This window comes from Manis pentadactyla, chromosome X, assembly GCF_030020395.1.
Source record: "Manis pentadactyla isolate mManPen7 chromosome X, mManPen7.hap1, whole genome shotgun sequence".
Lineage (NCBI taxonomy): Eukaryota > Metazoa > Chordata > Mammalia > Pholidota > Manidae > Manis > Manis pentadactyla.
The window spans coordinates 103,702,820-103,716,591 of record NC_080038.1 but is presented as its reverse complement, the minus strand read 5'-3'; the positions used below and the strand labels follow the sequence as shown (position 1 = coordinate 103,716,591).

Below are 13,772 nucleotides of genomic sequence, written 5' to 3'. Positions count from 1 at the left end.
TGAGTGAAAGAAGCCAGGCACAAAAGACCACATTTTGTATGATTTTATTTAGATGAAATGTCCAGAATAGGCAAATTTTTAGCGACAGAAACTAGATTAGTGGTTACCTGGGAATTGGACTGGGAATGGATTAACTGTAAATAAGCATGAGGGATTTTACTGGGGGAGTGAAAATGTTCTAAAACTGATTATGGTGATGGCTGCACCACTCAGTAAAGTCACTAAAAATCATTTAATTATACATTTGAAATAAATGAATTTTATGACATGCAAAATATATCTCAATAAAGCTGTTAAAATAGGGAAAGATCAGTAGAGGAAACTAGATGAAAGGTACAAAGGAACTCTGCACTATCTTTGCAACTTTCTTATAAATCTAAAGCTATTCTGAAATTTAAAAATGTATTTAAATAAAACTTAACAAGGACATGTTAGTGGGTTGATAGTATTTGGCAGTAACTATCTATGAGAAAAGGCATTCAAAAAGATGAAATAGGTTAAAAAAAGTCTCATCACAGATCAACATTAACAGATGGACATTTGGAATGATTTTGATAATTGGGAACATTGACTGTGAGCCTCAATGAAACAAAATGGTATCCCACAAAAAAAGAATTCTATTAGTCTTAAGTAGTTCTGTATTACAAAAAAGGTGCTCAATTATTATTGTATTTTGAATTTCATCATTAAACATTTGTCGAAATTTCTTTTCTATATTATATAAGTACTTACAAATTATCCTCAATTTTGCCTTTTCACCTGCAAAGCCTAGAATATTTACTATCTGGCTCTTTACACAAAGTTTGTCAAGCCCAGTTCTGCACCACAACAGGATAAATATAAACATAATCAGTCTCCTGAGTGTATTCTTATCATTACCATAGTTTTAGCATAATGTCATCCTGGATATGCCCTATAAAGGATAAGCCTTGCATCTTCTCTGCTGTTTTATTTATTTGGGATTTCCATAAATAGAAACATTATTAGCTTAATAGTTCTAGCAAAGCCTCGATGTCATCGTTATTATTCTTAAATTAAAGGACCAGCACCATACCACAGTATCAAGATGACGCTCATCAAGCATGGTGTCACCAGGCCATGGACTCACCGAGGTCAATTAGGTATCAAGTGGCTCCTATGGCCTCACATCCTGCCTTTGGCATCACCTTGGCACATCACCTTACAACGGTGTCATATGCTATCACTGCTGTGACAGAATTCTGCCCTGATGCCACTCCGCCGAGATGTCATAATAATTAATCCCTACTCCTTTCCAGTCCTTTGATGGCGGCAGGGAGGGGGAGAGTAGCCAGAGGCACTGAGAGGAACTTAGGGGGTAGTACTCAGCTCCTACTGTTGTCCTTTTCGACTGCTACTGCAAGACAGGGCCCCCGTGGGACAGGACCTTCAGGCTCCCATTAACTCTCTTGCTAAGACCCAAGCACCCGTTTCGCGTGGCTGACTCAATGCCCCAACAGCGGCCACCCACCCCAGTTCCACACGAAGCCGCTCCCCGTACCTGACTCCATTCTCCAGCTGTCATCGTGGGCCAATTCCACCGGCCACTTGACTACGGAGGCCGCAAGGGATCCTGGGACTTGAAGTTCCGTTCTGCTAGGAGCAGAGTAGGAGAGAGAGGCAAAGGCGTCTCCCCGCTCGGAACTACGCTCGCATTGCAACTCCCAGAGACGCCCGCGGTGGGAAAAGAAGCAAACAAACGAGGAAGATGGGTGACTGGTGGAGCCCTACCAGCTCTTTTGATTGGCAGTCGGAGCCGGAGACGTGAGGCGTCAGTGGTGATGCGTCATAGAGATACTGGTAAGCGAAATGGAGGGGTGTGTGTCTAACGTAATGGTCTGCAATCTGGCCTACAGCGGGAAGCTGGAGGAGTTGAAGGAGAGGATCCTGGCAGATAAATCCCTGGCTACTAGAACTGACCAGGTAAAGCTGTGCTGGAGCGTGTCCTCCGGCGCCGGCGGCGGCGGCGGCGGCGGCGGCGAAGCCCAACGTGGCGGCCCTGCCCAAGCGGAGGCTGGTTCCGCGAGGTCCAGAGCTCCACCCCCGCTGCCCCCGCCTCCCCCCGGGGTCACCTCAGGACTCGGAATCCGGCGGCAGGGTCTAGCCCGGCAAACCTCAAATATTTTTTTGGCCCAGTATTTAGCTCACTGAATTTTGGATATTTCTAGAACGTTAACGCGTTTCTCAGAAATGTCCAATCTGTGAGGTATCTGTAAGGAGAAACGCTTTTTTAAAAAAATTGGTTTTACTTTTACTAGTGATTTTATTCAATGAAACACGGTGTAACCGAACACCTCTTCTGTACCAGGCAGTTTGCTAGGAGCTGCGGATACAGTCGAGTGGGGAAGGCAAGCATTAATTAAGTAATCTCAAATCGTACGTCCGTGGGAGGACATGATTTACTCTCCCTTAAAAATGCGAGTGTTGTAATTGAAAAGGCTTTGCAAAAGAAGGAAGTTTGGTTAGACCTTGAAGGCGGAGTGGGATTTTCCTGGGGCATGAATGGACGTTCTAGGCAGAGGCGGAACAACAGTGAATGGACTTCGCGAGTGTTTCTGCCCTCCTCCTCAAAGGACCTTCATGCTTTCACCCAGAGTTTCTAGAAAGATCCATGGTGCCCTCAGTAAACTAACAAATATTTATACACTGCATCCTATTTGATAGGAACTGTGCTAAGCACTGGCAGGGCAGTGTCATGTATTTACAAATCTGCATTTAATGTCTTCAGGAAGACTAGAAGTCAGACTTTTTCTGGAACTTTCCTTTATTGCCCAACCTGAAAATGGCAGTCAACTTCCATTGTGGTCTGTAATGTTTAATACTTTAAATTTAATTTAATAATATTAAATTAAGATTCAATAATACAGCCATTCTTCAAGTCAATGGCATAAAAAAGGGAGAAGTTATTCAAGATAAAGAGCCTTAAGAAGCCTAATAATCAAATACTTATGGCCCTTGTATGGATACTGACTACAACAGGCCAACTGCAAAAAGACAGTTGGGGAAATCTGCATACAGACTAGGTATTGTATGTTATAAAGGAGTTAGTGTTAATTTTAACAGATGTAATAATGGTCTCATAGCTATGTAGAAAAGTATCCTTATTTTTCACATACTGAAATAATATTTAAGGATGAAAAGTCATGATATTTAGGATTTGTTTTTAAAAACCTCAACAGGGAGAAAAACTAGATGAAGCAAACCTGGCAAAATAACTTTTAAGCCTAGGTGATGGTCATATATTATATTCCCTCTATTTTTATGTGTTTGAAGTTTTTTATAATAAAGTTTAAAATATCATTTTCTTTTACATAGGGCTAAGAAATATAGCAGTCAGTGCAAAAAGAGATTCCTTTTGAGAAACCTGACTAATTCCTAGCTTATTTTTTTTAAGTAATGTTGCTCTCTAATTCTTTGTATGGTATATATTTTAAATGGTTATACAGATAATCTCAACTAGTTTTAAGAATGTTTCTTTCCCATAGGATTCATCTATTCTTTCTAGAGCACCTAGAAATTTCAGGTTCAGACAGGTGTTTGCGTCTCAACTTTGCCGTTTTCTAGCTGTGTGACCTTGAACAAGTTGCTCACCCTGAGGAGTCTTAGTGGCCTCATCTGTAAAATGGGGATAATATCCACTGTACAAAATCATGGGGATTAAGTGAGGTGATGCATGTAAAACTCCTAGCAGTGTCTAGCATAGAAGGACATAAATACTGTAATAGTAAACAGCCCAAGTTCTATTTGTGCCAAAGCATTGAAATCAGTTTTTTGCTCTTCTGCTTTCATGGCTTTTTATTTTGCCCAGAAATACTTACATTCATCAGTGTATTCTCCCCATATTACTAAAACCTTGTGCTCTCTTACTCTAATAAGTAAAATGGTTTAAGATTACCTACCTGAGGATCCAGTGCTCTCCATTTCTTGTTTCCAAACTAGGTTTGCTGACCCCCAAATTAATTTTTTTTGCCTTCTTGCCTTAGTTCTTGTATTTCTCTTCAAGAATGGTGATTGTATTGCTTCTCTTTCCCCATGTAGGACAGCAGAACTGCATTGCACTGGGCATGCTCAGCTGGACATACAGAAATTGTTGAATTCTTACTACAACTTGGAGTGCCAGTGAATGATAAAGATGATGTGAGTACGAGGCAGAGTTGATAAATACCCAGTTATCTTTAGACTCCAGACTGGTATTTACTGAAGCCTGAATATTAACCTCATAAACAAAACTGTAGCCTTTATGACTAAGAAGTTACAGCTTGGCCCCAGGGACCAACCGCAAGACTCATGGTTGCATTATTTTAGAATGTTAATTTTGACACTCATACCCTGTAATTTGAGGGAAACATAGATGAAGGCTGACTTCAGTGACCTCTACAAGACTACAAATGCCTTATATTATATTGGAATTTTGGGGGGTCAGTATTGTCTGAATAATGAGAATTTAGATATCTTTTTTGTTACATAGAGATATATTATAATGGCATTGGTTATGCTAATGTAAGACTTCTAAAGAATAGGATGGAAACTTTTTCATAGGCAAAGATACTTTTTTTCACTGAATTGATATTTTGAATAGCAAAGAAATAAAAACAACTTAGTGTAGGGATGGTTGAATGCAGTGGGTATATCCATATAAGATAATATGCAACCAGTAAGGTTATGATTCCAAAGAATGACACAGAAAAATTCTCACAACAAAATGGTAAGTGGAAATTGTGGAATAAGCAATGCATTGAACCTTATATCCTGTGATCCCAATTTCAGAAAACATTAGAATTAGATCTACATATTATTGTCTCTTTGTTAGGGAATTATGGGTGGTTTTTCTTTTCTTTTGTATACATCTGCTTTCCAAATTTTCTGCAGTACATAATGAGGGAAATAGAATGTTATTTTTTAAACAATTCACATGTAGCTCTTCATAAACCCTGCCTAAATGTTAGCATTAATTCCTGTGCCTTTTCCCCCTTGGTTTTTGTACTGTCCACCTCTTACAGGCAGGTTGGTCTCCTCTTCATATTGCTGCTTCTGCTGGCCGGGATGAGATTGTAAAAGCCCTTCTAGGAAAAGGTGCACAAGTGAATGCTGTCAATCAGAATGGCTGTACACCCCTACATTATGCAGCTTCCAAAAACAGGCATGAGGTAGGCTTCCATTTCTGAGCTACTACTTCTTTTGAGTTCTAAACCTGTACACAAACACAAATAGATCCCTGCATTGCTTACTTCTCCACCTTTCCAGATCGCTGTCATGTTACTGGAAGGCGGGACTAACCCAGATGCTAAAGACCATTATGAGGCTACAGCAATGCACCGGGCGGCAGCCAAGGGTAACTTGAAGATGATTCATATCCTTCTGTACTACAAAGCATCCACAAACATCCAAGACACTGAGGGTAACACTCCTCTGTAAGTGACAAGTAGCAGTCATTTGTATTCTACCTGATATTAGCCTTCTTGCACTAATTCTGACAGATCATTTCTTTTTTTTATTCTGCTTATAAATGTAATACATGTTTATGGCAAAGAAATCTGAAAGCACCAAAAGTATAAAGATAAAAATTAAAATTGCCAGCTACTGCCCGCTTCACCTGGTTGAGGATGACATACATACCTCATTCTCCCTGTCTTTGGAACCCATGTCTGTGGCTTACCCATAGCTAGTTCATTATATGCATATAAAAATGCCACAGGATTAAACATGGTGGCATGAGAGGTGAGACAGAGACCTCCTCCTAAAACCACATATAATACGAAAATATAATTAATACAACTAATCCTGAAAGAGCAACAGGAAAGAAGGCTGCGCCAGACTGCATACACCTGGAAAAAAGAATAGACCTCATGGAACAGGGTAACATATCAAAGCCATGACCCAGCAGGACCTAAGCCCTTCCTCCATGCCAGCTCACCGCAGCAGGAAGAGAAACAGAGCAGAAAGGGAGTGGAGGCCTGGGACTGCTGAACACCCAGCCTTGGAGATCTGCTTTGGGAACACGAACCTACATTGCATGGTGCTCTGGTGATTAGTGGGGCTGGAAAGCTAAGACAGGCAGAGTACCTGGAGAGACTGAGATGCCAGCTGCTTGTGGAAAACGGATCCATATCTGGTTGTTCTGGGTGGGCAGTCTGAGAGACTTCCTAACAGGGAGAGGGCTGCTAAAGGGGCAAGGATTGCACAGAGCTTACTGCTCAGGAGAAAAGACAGGTAGAAAAAATTGTCCAGGTGTACTCTGCCCAACAGGGTGGGAACTTTCAGGATTTTCAGACGTTCCATCCCTCTGGTTGCCTACGCAGTTCCAAGGCCCTCCCACCGTGATACTCAGCCTGTTGCACCTTCCTCCCGGCCAGCCTGCACCTGGCTCGCAAAACAGCAAACCCTGCCCTGGTGTCAGGCCAGCCAGAGGGAAGCCCTGCATACAGCAGCTACACATGCAAAGCTCTGTGTTCAGCCCACTGGTTCTGGCAGTGGAGACAGGCATAGCAGCCAGGAAGCAGGAAACAGCTCTCCCTCCCCCTATGCACCAGACCACTCCCCTGCGGCGCCCCCAACATCGCTCCAGGGGCTGAGCAGCTCCAGAGAGTAGAGCTTTTGGGCACTGGAGGGCACCACATACAGATATCGAAAGTCAAAGGAACCTGGTTCAAAGCAAAATCTCACGAACACCAGAAAAAGGGTCAAGTGAGACTGAACTAATCAATCTTCCTGAAAGAGATTTCAAAATAAAAATCATAAACATGCTCCTGGAGGTACACCAAAATACTCAAAAACTCAGGAATGAATTTAGGATGGATATCCAATCATTGAGGAACACAATGGAGGGTTTTAAAAGCAGATTAGATATGGTGGAGGAGATAATAAATGAAATAGAAATTAGAAAAGAGGAATAGAAAGAAGGTGAAGCACAGAGAGAAAAAAGGATCTTTAGGAATAAAAGAATACTGAGAACTGTGTGACCAATCCAAACAGACCAATCCAAATTGTACCAGAAGAAGAAGACAGAGAAAAAGGGATAGAAAGTGTCTTTCAGGAAGCAATTGCTGAACCCAATCTGGGGACAGAGATAGTCTCTCAGGCCACGGATGTGAACAGATCTCCCAACACAAGGGACCCAAGGAAACAACACCAAGACATATAATAATTAAAATGGCAAAGATCAAGGATAAGGACAGACTATTAAAAGCAGCTAGAGAGAGAAAAAAGATCACATACAAAGGAAAGCTCATCACGTATCATCAGACTTCTCAGCAGAAACCTTATGGGCCAGAGGGCATGGAATGACATTTAATGCAAAGAAGCGGAAGGGCCTCAAACCAAGAATACTTTATCCAGCAAGATTATCATGTAAATTTGAAGGAGGGCTTAAACAATTTCCAGACAAGCAAAAGCTGAGAGAATTTACCTCCCACAAACCATCTCTACAGTATATTGGGGAGGGATTGCTATAGATGGAAGTGTTTCTTAGATTAAATAGCGGCCACCAGAGGTAATAAAACCATAGTAAAGAAAGTAGAACAGTTATTTACTAAGCAAATGCAAAATTAAATCAGCTACCCCCAAAGTCAGTCAAGGGATAAACAAAGAGTACAGAATATGATACCTAATATATAAAGAATCTTTAGATTGTGTTTGAAAGAGCATAATAAGTGAGTTAATTTAGACTCTTAGATAGTAAGGAAGTTACCCTTGAACCTTTGGTAACCATGAATCTAAAGCCTGCAATCACACTAAGCACGTACCTATCAATAATCACCCTAAATGTAAATGGTCTGAATGCACCAATCAAAAGACATAGAGTCACTGAATGGATAAAAAAACAAGACCCAACTGTATGCTGCCTACAAGAGACTCACTTCAAACCCAAAGACATATGCAGACTAAAAGTGAAGGGATGGAAAAAGATATTTCATGCAATAGGGAGAAAAAAGCCGGAGTTGCAGTACTTGTATCAGACAAAATAGACTTTAAAACAGAAAGTCACAAGAGACAAGGACATTACATGATGATAAAAGTGTCAATCCAACAAGAGGATATAACCATTATAAATGTTTATGCACCCAACACAGGACCTACATATGTGAAACAAATACAGAATTGAAAGGGGAAATAGAACATAATGCATTCATTCTAGGAGACTTCAACACTCCACTCACTCCAAAGGACAGATAATCAGACAGAAAATAAGTAAGGAGACAGAGGTACAGAACAATACATTAGAACAGATGGACCTAACAGACATCTACAGAACACTCCACCCAAAAGCAGCAGGATACACATTCTTCTCAAGTGCACATGGAACATTTTCAAGAATAGGTCATATACTAGGCCACAAAAAGAACCTTGGTAAATTCAAAAAGATTGAAATTGTACCAACCAGCTTCTCAGACCGCAAAGCTATGAAACTATAAATAAATTACACAAAGAAAATGAAAAAACTTACAAACACATGAAGGCTTAACAGCATGCTCCTAAATAACCAATGGATCAATGACCAAATAAAAACAGAGATCAAGAAATATATGGAGACAAATGACAACAATAATTCAACACCGCAAAATCTGTGGGATGCAGCAAAGACCGTGCTAAGAGGGAAGTATATTGCAATACACGCCTACCTGAGGAAAGAAGAACAATCCCATATGAGCAGTCTGAATTCACAATTAACAAAACTAGAAAAGAAGAACAAATGAGACCCAAAGTCAGTAGAAGATGGGACATAATAAAGATTAGAGCAGAAATAAATAAAATTGAGAGGAATAAAATGATAGAAAGAACCAATAAAAGCAGGAGCTGGTTCTTCAAGAAAATAAACAAAATAGATAAACCCCTAGTCAGACTTGTCAAGAAAAAAAGAAAGTCTACACACATAAACAGAATAAAAAATGAGAAGGGAAAAATCACTATGGACACCAAAGAAATACAAAGACTTATGAGAGAATCCTATGAAAAATTATATGCTAACAAACTGGATAAACTAGAATAATGGACAACTTTCTAGAAAATACAATCTTCCAAGGCTGACCCAGAAAAAAATAGAAAATCTGAACAGACCAATTAGTAGCAATGAAATTGAATTGGTAATCAAAAAACTACCTAAGAACAAAATGCCTGGACCAGATGGCTTCACCACTGAATTTTATCAAACATTTAGTGAAGATCTAATAGACATTCTCCTTAAAGCTTTCCAAAAAGTAGAAGAGGAGGGAATACTTCCAAAGTCATTCTACAAGGTCAGCATCACCCTAATACCAAAACCAGGCAAAGACACCACAAAAAAAGAAAATTACAGACCAATATCCCTGATGAACACAGATGCAAACATACTCAACAAAATATTAGCAAACCAAATTCAAAAATACATCAAAAAGATCATCCATCATGATCAAGTAGGATTTATTCCAGGGATGCAAGGATGGTAGTGTATTAGAAAATCCATCATCATCATCCACCACATCAACATAAGGAAGGACAAAAACCACATGATCATCCCCATAGATGCTGGAAAAGTATTTGACGAAATTGAACATCCATACATGAGAAAAGCTCTCCACAAAATGGGTATAGAGGGCAAGTACCTCAACATAATAAAGGCCATATATGACAAACCCACAGCAACATCATACTTAACAGCAAGAAGCTGAAAGCCTTTCCTTTAAGATTGGGGACAAGACAAGGGTGCCCACTCTCTCCACTTTTATTCAACATAGTTCTGGGGGGTCCTCACCATGGCAATCTGACAACACAAAGAAATAAAAGGCATCCAGATTAGTAAAGAAGAAGTTAAACTGTCCCTGTTTGCAGATGATATGATATTATACATAAAAAACCCTAAAGAATCCACTCCAAACCTAGTAGATTTAATATCTGAATTCAGCAAAGTTGCAGGATACAAAATTAATATGCAGAAATCTGTTGCCTTCCTATACCCTAATGATGAACTAGCAGAACGAGAAATCAGGAAAACAATTCCACTCACAATTGCATCAAAAAAAATAAAATACCTAGGAATAAACCTAATCAAGGAAGTGAAAGACCTATCTCTGTAACCTCCAAGACATTCAGAGAAATTAAAGAAGATACCAATAAATGGAAACACATCCCATGCTCATGGATAGGAAGAATTAATATTGTCAAAATGGCCATCCTGTGTAAAGCAATCTACACATTCAATGCAATTCCTGTCAAAATACCAACAACATTCTTCAACAAACTAGAGAAAATAATTCTAAAATTCATATGGAACCACAAAAGACAGAGAAAGACAAATACCAAATGATTTCCCTCGTTTGTGGAGTATAACAACAAAGGAAAACTGAAGGAACAAAACAGCAACAGACTCACAGACTCCAAGAAGGGACTAGTAGTTACCAAAGGGGAGGGGTCGGGGAGGGGTGGGGGAGGGTAGGTGGGGAGGGAGGGACAAGGGGATTGAGGAGTATTATCATTGGCACACATGGTGTTGCGAGAAGACAGTGTAGCACCGAGAAGGCAAATAGTGACTCTGTGGCATCTGACTATAGTGATGGGCAATGACTGCAATGGAGTATGGGGGGGGACATGGTAATATTGGTGAATGTAATAACCACATTGTTTTTTCATGTGAAACCTTCATAAGAGTGTATATCAATGATACCTTAATAAAAAAATGCCAAAAAAAGATTAAAATTGCCTATCATCTTGCCATCCAGAAATAACCACTGATAACATTTTCGTGTATTTACTTCTAGTCTTCTGTATGTGCATATTTTACATATTTTTGCATAATTGAGGTCATATTGTATATGTAGTTTTAAATCTTACTCTTTTCACCTCATAGTATATTGTGAGCATTTTCCAACATTATTTCATATTTTTTAAACATTTTTGAATGATTCTATAGAATTCCATTTTATGGATATGTCATAATTTAATCATTCCTCTATTATTATATATTTAAACTTTTTTGAGTTTCTCAGTATTATAAATTATGCTGCATTGACCAACTTTATACAAAAGTCTGTGGGTATGTTCCTGATTATTGCCTTAGTATAGACTTCTAGAAATAGAATTGCTGGGTCAACAAATACACACATATTAAGACTATTGCTATATATTGCTGAATTGTTTCCAGAGGAGTTGTATCATTGTACTCTCCCAGCAGCAGTTTGAGAGGGCCCACTACCTCCTCACCAACCCTGAAAATATCCTTTTGTATATGAAAAGCAGTGTTTCATAGTTTTAATCTTACATTTTTCATTGTCACTGAAGTTAAACATTTTTTAATGCCTACAATTAGTTGCATTTCATCTCTAAATTGTAATTTTTTGTGTTTCTTTTGGGGAATTAACTTATTTTTACTGATATTTAAATATCCTCAACATAAATATATTAATCTTCTGCCATGTTAGTTGAAAATCATTTTCCCAGTTTGTCTTTTCAAGTTGTTCATGATTTTTTTAAATGCAAGTTTTCAACCTCAGTGTAGTCAAACCTATTAATCTTCCCTCATGACTAAGAAGTCCTTCCTCACACTGAAATTAGTTAAATATTCACCTATATTTTATTGTAAGTTTTTTCTTTAATATTGCATTGGTTTGGTTTGAGAGTTACTGTTTTTTGTTTAACTCCCATCCACCTGGAATTCATTTATATGTATTACCTGAAGCCATCCTTTCCCTTGATATTTTTTCTACAGTACTTGACTACTTTTCTTTTGACTTTTGAACTAAAAATTCAAGTCTTTCTTGTAGTCTAAAGTGAGATTCAACTTTTTTAAAAGTATTGTATCCTTAACTCTTAGTTTTAAAAATATTTCCTGCAGTTCTGATCTATAGGATCCTGGGAAGAGCCTAGTATTTAGGAATAGTAGATGCTGTTTATCCAATCCAAACTTAGCCACTTACCAATTATATTACATACTCACATTGAGTAACTTGGAGAAATTACCCTATGTCTTCTTTCCCACATCTATAATAATAATTCCTGCCTCACTAAATTGTTATGAGGCTTAAATAAAATAACATGTAAAGTACCTAATACCCTTCATGATAAACTGTAAGTGCTTAACAAGGGTTGCCCCTCAGTTACTGCTCAGCCATGACATCACAGGCAAAGACTTTAACCTGTGATACAATTTCAACTGTAAAATGGTGATATAACACCTTGCTAACTTATAAGATGTGTATAAAGGTCAAATGAGATAAGATCTTTTAAACTCCTTTCCAAAGTTTAAACCACACAAATTGCTATTAGCAGGTTATGAATTAGGGCTTTTCTAAATTCTAGCTGTGAATTACTGTATATATTTGTGTAAACTACTTCTACTCTCCATAGAATAAGGAAGTTGTTCCTTAGTCTGGCATTTAGATTCCTTCTGTTGTAATAGGACTTGATTTATGATTTATGATCTGGTATTATGAGGCTACTCCACTGAATTTTAACTTAAAAACATTGTTTCTGCAAATTCATTTTCCTTTCCTGATTAAATGACTTTTCAATATTAGACCACCTAATGGTGTGCAATTTAGATTGCCTCTCAGAAAATCCTAACCATTACCGAGAATTGGTAGTTATTAACCAGTCTTTGTGGTCCTCAATTTCAGACACTTAGCCTGTGATGAGGAGAGAGTGGAAGAAGCAAAACTGCTGGTATCCCAGGGAGCAAGTATTTACATTGAGAACAAAGAAGAAAAGACACCCCTGCAAGTGGCCAAAGGTGGTCTGGGTTTAATACTTAAGAGAATGGTAGAAGGGTAAACAGTTTGGATTTATTCTTACATTGTATGTTTTGTGATTGTTCTCAGTGTCAGGCAACTAATGTACTTGTGCACAAGGTGTCATCCATTAATGATGAATTCTTTTCATCTTCAAAGTGTTATAAACATGTTGAATAGTGTTTCTTCTGAGGTTTTTGTCCTAAGCTTACAACTCGGTTTCCAGGCATTGAATAACTGTTGAGATTGTTCTAGTATTGCTGTATATTATTCTATATTGAATTTTGATTAATTTTGAGTAACTATTCTTTGACTGTTGTGAGTCCTCAGCACCCTCCCATGCACTGTCCATCTGCATTTGAGGCAGAACAACCTCAGTAGCACCAGGCCAGTTGTTCTACCAAATGTTTCTAGGTGGATTCTAGAATGTTCCTCTGTACAATTGAAACACATTCTAATTCATTTTGCAAGCTCACTTACCAAATATTGGCCTATACCAAATATTTCTGTTTTGTCAACAATATAGTTTAATTTATTTTTGTTATAGGAGGAATACTTATGTATTTTAGAGGACCAAGTTTTCAGTTTGGCAGATACGCTGTCCAAGTTTGGCATTCATAAACGCTGAAGTACTGAAAAATAATTGTCCATGTGTCCATGTATCTCTTTAATGAGCTATTTCCATCCAAAATAAAATGTATTGTTCCTAAAAGGGAGTCTCAAAGTACCTATATTAAGTCATCCTGTATTAAAAATAATGTCAAGCCAGCTACATGCAAGAGAATGAAACTGGATTATTGTTTAACCCCATACACAAAAGTAAACTCGAAATGGATCAAAGACCTGAATGTAAGTCATGAAACCATAAAACTCCTAGAAGACAACATAGGCAAACATCTCCTGAATATAAGCATGAGCAACTTCTTCCTGAACCCATGTCCTTGAGAAAGGGAAACAAAAGCAAAAATGAACTCATGGGACTACATCAAACTAAAAAGTTTTTGTACGGCAAAGGACATTATCAACAAAACAAAAAGGCATCCTACAGTATGGGAGAAT

General features: G+C 38.4%; 2 protein-coding genes across 3 annotated transcripts in view; one reads left to right on the top strand and one right to left on the bottom strand.

Moving 5' to 3' along the window:
• Window positions 1–1,745, bottom strand: part of ATG4A (autophagy related 4A cysteine peptidase) — a gene marked incomplete at its 5' end in the record, with an annotated part of 58,615 nt that extends 56,870 nt beyond the window's left edge. The window contains one exon of the mRNA XM_036924946.2: window positions 1,520–1,745. Within this exon, the coding sequence (XP_036780841.2) occupies window positions 1,520–1,745 (226 nt within the window). The remainder of the gene's footprint in view (window positions 1–1,519) is intronic.
• A 66-nt stretch (window positions 1,746–1,811) lies between these two features.
• PSMD10 (proteasome 26S subunit, non-ATPase 10) lies at window positions 1,812–13,425 on the top strand. Of its 2 annotated transcripts, none has more exons than XM_036924949.2 (5): window positions 1,812–1,941; window positions 4,057–4,155; window positions 5,019–5,165; window positions 5,263–5,429; window positions 12,603–13,425. In XM_036924949.2, the coding sequence occupies exons 1-5, from the start codon at window positions 1,828–1,830 to the stop codon at window positions 12,754–12,756; spliced, it is 681 nt and encodes a 226-aa protein (XP_036780844.1). In that variant the 5' UTR covers window positions 1,812–1,827; the 3' UTR covers window positions 12,757–13,425. The 2 variants fall into 2 exon arrangements, with proteins under 2 accessions (XP_036780844.1, XP_057352145.1); XM_057496162.1 differs by having other exon boundaries at window positions 5,263–5,350; window positions 12,603–12,745.
• The last annotated feature ends 347 nt before the right edge of the window (window positions 13,426–13,772 follow it).